Here is a 6165-nt window from a genome sequence, read left to right on the forward strand (position 1 = left end):
CTTCTTATAATGCTATATAACGCCACTACTTTGTTTGGCAATAAAGTTCTTACATTTAAAATGCGAGCCATTTTTTGAGTGTATTTCAACCCCTGCCACTTTAGAATGAGGATAGATAATGCAAAACAAAATAGTCATTTTTCTACGTTTACTATTGTTTCAAGTAAAATATTAAATTTCAGAAAATAGTATCAAGTTTTTTTTAACTTTAATTAAGGTTAATTTCTACCACGAATACCAAAATAGAGGTTTTACCCCAAATATACAAACCGTCATTCGAGTAAACTATTGCTACCAGACTAAACTTTAGATATTTTTCTTTTTGAAAATATATAGTATGAGGGGTTTCCTTGTTATCTTAGATGAGAAATATTCCTTTGACAAAACTGTGTTGGCAACATGTAGCTCCATCTGAACACCAAATCGGGAAATAAGTTTTGACCTTTAAAATACCATTTCTGCTGGGTTCCCCTGTTATTGACAAACCGATAAATGCCAGCTTCTACGATGTGGTAATGGAACATGTTAATTCTTTTTTCATGTCAGTATAATTACTCCCTTAACATGGAATCTACTTTATTTCTCTTAAGGATTATCAGACTATAGTCTATTTACACTTTACGGTAACACTGCAGATGGAGTCTAATTTGGGTTATTTTGCCACAAGCTAATGTTGAGGTTTCACTTGCTGTATGCCAAAAGAAATGAAATAGAAAAATTAGAAGTCATCGTCAAGCGAGAAACAAAACGAGAATATGTTTGAAATAGTATATTGCGATAAGCATAACGTGGTAAACAAAACTAAATGATATAGTTACTGTTAAATAGATAAAACCAGTCACGCACATGTAATAATTGTCTGACAGAATTATTCCATGCTCGTTCTGCACCAAGCCTTAAGCTTGGTCCCTACTATCGTTTACGTACATGGAACAGTCCAGCCTAACATCTTTTCTGGCAGACTACAACAAACTGACGACTTGAAACCAATCTGAGTCTCTATATCATGTACTATACACACTGTAAAATAGCGGACGGTAGACGCGTAATTACGCGTTTACAATGTTCATGTCGGTGTACAAATTTGATGAACAACTATCATATTGTTAACACAATGTTAAAAATTATGAACAATGATATTCTAAACCTTAACACGGAGTGTTAATAACCATCTCCTTCAAGTATTCAAAAACTGAGCAATACAGAACATTTACAATACTGTGAAACGTTGATAATCTTTAGCGTGTTTTTATACTTTACTAAGGCTACTAAGTAAACTTTTAAATTAGTACTACCTTGCTGTCAGGCGAACGTACACGGATTATGACTTCACATTTCACTCTAAATAACAAATATCTCCGGTCTACAATCGCTGAAACCATGTTTTATCTCAAAATACAGATATAAATAATTTTACATATCTAGTACAGGATTAAATTTTGAAAAAAATGAAAATAAAGTTAGAAAACCACGACGAAAGTTGTAATTTAACATCGGCGTGCAAGATGCGTTTTAGTCCTAAATACTTAGTTTTTAAGTTTGGCGCCTTTTGCTATCCCAATATAAATTCTTATCCGAATATAATGGCTGATGAACATGCAGTGTACAAATCTGCACAGCTATGTTCAAATATAGAAAATTGGTGTTCGTCATAACCGAACACGCAGTGTTAAAATTTCTGAACGACTAGACGCGTTCAAAAATTGTTGCAAAGAGGTATGCAGTTGGTGTTCTGTCCTTGAACAGTTAACTTTACAGTGTACACGTCTTTCTCTCGGGAGTATTCATTTCTCCAAGCTTATTGATATTTAATTGTTCGCCTGAAACTGAAATGAACGGGGATTCGGCGTGAACATCGCATTCTGCTTTGGTTTCGACATCCTCAAATTTGAAAGGACCCGCTAACTGTAATTCTTGTTCCATGAGTTCCATATTGCCTTTGCTCGGTTCACTTGCTCTTTGCCTGCTGTCTATTTTTTTGCAGACTCGTAGTATACCAAGGATCACAACCACTATCAACACAACAACAGGAACAATGAAAAAATGCAAAGTATTTGGACGCGTTCTGGCTCCATTAAAATGTTGAACTGTAGTCCCTGTACTGGATGAAGTCCTGCGCGTTCTAGTTCCACTAAAATGTTGAACTGTAGTATGTGTACTGGAGGACGTCCTTCTTGATAAATATGTAAACACAGGCACTGAAGTTAGAGTTTCAGGGGTTGCACTTGGTGTTTGCAAACGAAGAATTGTTGACGCATTGGATGAACCGTCGATACCTGCGTGGCCGCAACTTATTGTGGAATTTTCGTCTACTTCTGTCACATTGTAAATGGTCAGAACACTTTGGTCTCCATGTTCTGCGATCATAAATTTCTCCCAGCTAGACACTGTCACATCATTTACAAACCATTGATAGTCAGTGGCATTGGTGAGTGGATTAGATTTAATTGAACACATGAAGATGACATTCTCCCCAATATTTACTCTCGAAGCATTCATAAAGATCGACACTATTGGATTGTAATGAACATTCAACGGACCGAATGAACATTTTTGTTCCTTTGAAAGCGCGTCGCCTGTCAGTGAACAGATTATAGAACTACCGTCATCTTTTGAAGTCAAACTCCACGATTTCTTCACACGGAAATCCATACGGTCATGTCCTTCGCTATGCGCAATGTTCTCGATGCTCGGATTGGGTCCGATCACCCATTGCAAAAACATAGGACCCTTTCCTCCTTTTACTGTACACGTTGTATTTATCATTTCACCGTCTCTATAGTACTCCTTTAAGTTCGATGGTTCGCAAACGGGGTACTTACTTTCCGGTGGAAAAAGAACATTAACATATACAGGATACGATTGTACGAGAAGTTCATGATTACTTGTGGAATACACCCGACAATTAAAGTACCCTGTGCTATTTCTGCTTACATTCCATACTTGAAGATCGAACGCAAATTCTAAACTTCTGTTACCTTGAATGTTGTATTTATCAGTAAATTTTGGTTCATCGGATTTTTCGTAATTTCTTGAAATATTAATTTCATTCCAAAACCAACTCACGAAAAAGTATTGCGGGTCAAAATTTTCGAGTTGGCAGTGCAATGTCACATTGTCCCCTTCAACAACTGTTTGATTCGATGGCACATGCCGCAATGTTGGCTTGAGAATAACTTTAAGGTACCCATCCGTGGAGTTCGATATTGATCTTCCATTCACCGACACAACACACCTGTAAAACCCTTCGTCAGTCTTAGCAACGTTTTTTACAAATAACGTCTCACCTTTTGTTGGTCCTACGGTTGAAATGTTGTATTTACTGATATCTACGACTTTCAGGCTCCCATTTGTAGTGACGTAAGATAAATTGAACATCCAGTCTATCGAGTAAGGGAGCATGTGTGTCAGTAAACAGGAGAAACTTGCAAAACTGCCTTCCATCACCGTTATATTCGTTGGTTCCCCATTGCGAACAAATGGCGACGGCTGCACAGTTGTCGCTCTCAGTACGGGAAAGAAGAGCAAGGCCGTCAGTAAGATTTGAAACGTTCCCATGATTGTGCTTGATATTGCACGTACTGTTGGGTAGATTTGTCGCAAAGTGCCTAAGACAACAACCAGCAACGATACTTAATACTCTTTCTCTAATAAATCATTCAAAGAATAAAAAGTTGCAGAGAGTGATATCATCGGAAAGGGAAAAAAGTCTGTTTAGGTCGCGATAAGCAGGAAAGCGTTTAACCGGTTTTGGTTTTACCATTGCTGATTAACACTCCTATGGACAAATACCGGTGTGTGTGACGTGGGAAGCGAATCACATAGTTTTTCGCTCATTTCCGTAGTTTTTAAACAAGACGAATGCTACTGTTTTAACAAAAACACAGCGCAATTTCTTTTAATTCGGACAGTCTATTATTGCGACAAAAATGCCTTTTGATTGCATAATTCACTGTTAGTAAAGGGGTTTGACTTTACGACACTGAAAAGTTTTTAACTTAAATCAAAATAAAAGAGAGAGGAATGATGTGTTCAAAATTGATGCAAATCTATTAACATAGATTAAAACAAAATCAAATGACATAGTTACTGCAAATATATAAACTCTGTCAGGTACAAGTATTGCAAGCGAGAGATAAGCACTTACTTCTTACTTTGAATTATCTACTTAATATAATAAATGTCAGTCCATGCATTTACTGCAGCAAACTTTGGCCTGGATTATCGTGCCAGTTCGAACAGTCAGGCTATAGACTGAAACTGTTTGGACCTCTCGAAAGAAATGTATTAGTCCAAATTCCGTAATCAATGCTGTAAGGGAGCTAGACTGCGATGTGAAGTTTAAGCTCTGAGTGGCTATCAAAGCAACGATTACACGAACACTGTCAAAGCGAGTATACATAGTTGTGATAACAGCAAGAAATTAAACACGTTCTTACGGTTTACCAACATTTCCCCCACATCGACCAACAGACAAAGAGCAAACGAGAGATACGCTATTATCAGGCGGTGCAAGTTTCTCTTTCTAGAAAAAAAAAAACTTTGCAGAAAACGAGCTCAAGGGGAGGTTAAGGGTTGGACAAATGTCACGTGGTTGACGAGGCTAATGATGGCTTATCGGGAGAGGGCTGATACGTATTCTCCTATGGCAATTAAGTAAGTTCATAAGGGCGTGAAGATTACTTTAGACATGGAGAAAATTAGCTGTAGATAACAATCATTTTTACGTTTTTATATGACTGAGAGGGTTCGGGACAGGAATAACAGAGACGAATGATGTTTTAAATTGATTCATTGCTATTAAAAAACATTTAAAAAAACTAAACATCACAGTGCCTGAAATATATAAATCAATCGGGTACACATACTAGCAAACGAGAGATAAACACTTACTTCCTGCAGGGAACTGTTTCACAAAATATTACAAATGTCAGTCAATCAGTCTACTTCAGCAAATTTTGGCCTCGATTATTGTGTTGGTTCAGAAAACATTGTTGCCGTAGATTTAAATTGTTTTGACCAAGGGGAAAATGTCTTAGTTCATATTTAGTAATCACAGTTGTTGGGTAGCTGGACTGCGATGTAAAGTTGAAGCTGTGACCGGCTGTGTTAGCAACGCTTTACACTAACACTGTCGAACCGAATAGCTGTGATAACAGCATAAATCCTTGCTAATTTCATAATACTTTTGAATTATAACGTGCTTGGGTGATTAAAAAAATGGCGATAGAAAACGCCAACTGTGGTCCATTGCAAACGTTCTCCTTTTACAGGTGTTGAAACAACTTAACCCAATACGACGTCCACTGGTGTCACTTATAGAATACGTTCAGTGCAAGAAATACCAATCGATGTACCGATCCGTACACACTGCACCAAGGAAAACCCTGTCGTTAGCGTTCTGTGCAATTTCATCGCCGGGAAATGTGATAACGGCAGTATAAGAAAGTCAATCACTCAGTGTACGGTAGAGTTTTCTCAATGGCGGCGACACTGACGATGTTGACGCTTGCACAGTGAACGTCGCAAGAGTTATCGAAGGAGAACGTTTGTGTGGCGTCCTGTTCTATCGACAGAAACGTTTTTTTTATCACCCAAGCATGTTTCACACATTTCATATTGAGCAACAGAGTGTTGGGTTCGTCAACTCAGCCTTAATACGTGCTCACAGTCTGCATTGTTTTCATGGCAAGTGAATTCTTGTCCGGAGTAGAACTCAAATATCAACAATTACATTGCATTTTTCACTAATACACGCTCTATTGACAACCTATTGACAACCTTTTGGGATTTGTGACTGGCATACAAAAGGTTATCAAAAGTTACATCTATGGGCCCCTCAAAAGTTTCCGAAGTCACCAATCGTTAAATACATGTTGCGACGTAATGTGCTTATTCAAATTTCGCTTAACAACCTCGGAGCAGAACGCACCTAATGATAGATTTTGCCTGGGCTTTTCCTAGGGAAATATTACACAAATATATTTTATGATAAAAACACTTTGCAAGGTTCTGGCTGAGGTCGCAAACATATATCATTCTTTAACTCCATTCGAAAAATATTTTCACAAAGACAAGACAGTAAAAGCATTGTCATTATTATTGTTAAAGTTTATTTCAGACAACGTGTCCGTGGCAGCATTACACAAACAAAAGGAAAGTTAT

The 6165-nt window shown here is 37.6% G+C and overlaps 1 protein-coding gene across 1 annotated transcript; it reads right to left on the reverse strand.

Annotated features, from left to right (window-relative positions):
• Positions 1-349: 349 nt before the first annotated feature.
• On the reverse strand, positions 350-3591 carry LOC139141423 (cell adhesion molecule 2-like). The gene has a single exon (XM_070711049.1). It carries the CDS (start codon positions 3556-3558, stop codon positions 1753-1755), a length of 1806 nt encoding a protein of 601 aa, XP_070567150.1. The 5' UTR covers positions 3559-3591; the 3' UTR covers positions 350-1752.
• Positions 3592-6165: the final 2574 nt, after the last annotated feature.

Source organism: Ptychodera flava, chromosome 10, assembly GCF_041260155.1.
Source record: "Ptychodera flava strain L36383 chromosome 10, AS_Pfla_20210202, whole genome shotgun sequence".
Classification (NCBI taxonomy): Eukaryota; Metazoa; Hemichordata; class Enteropneusta; family Ptychoderidae; genus Ptychodera; species Ptychodera flava.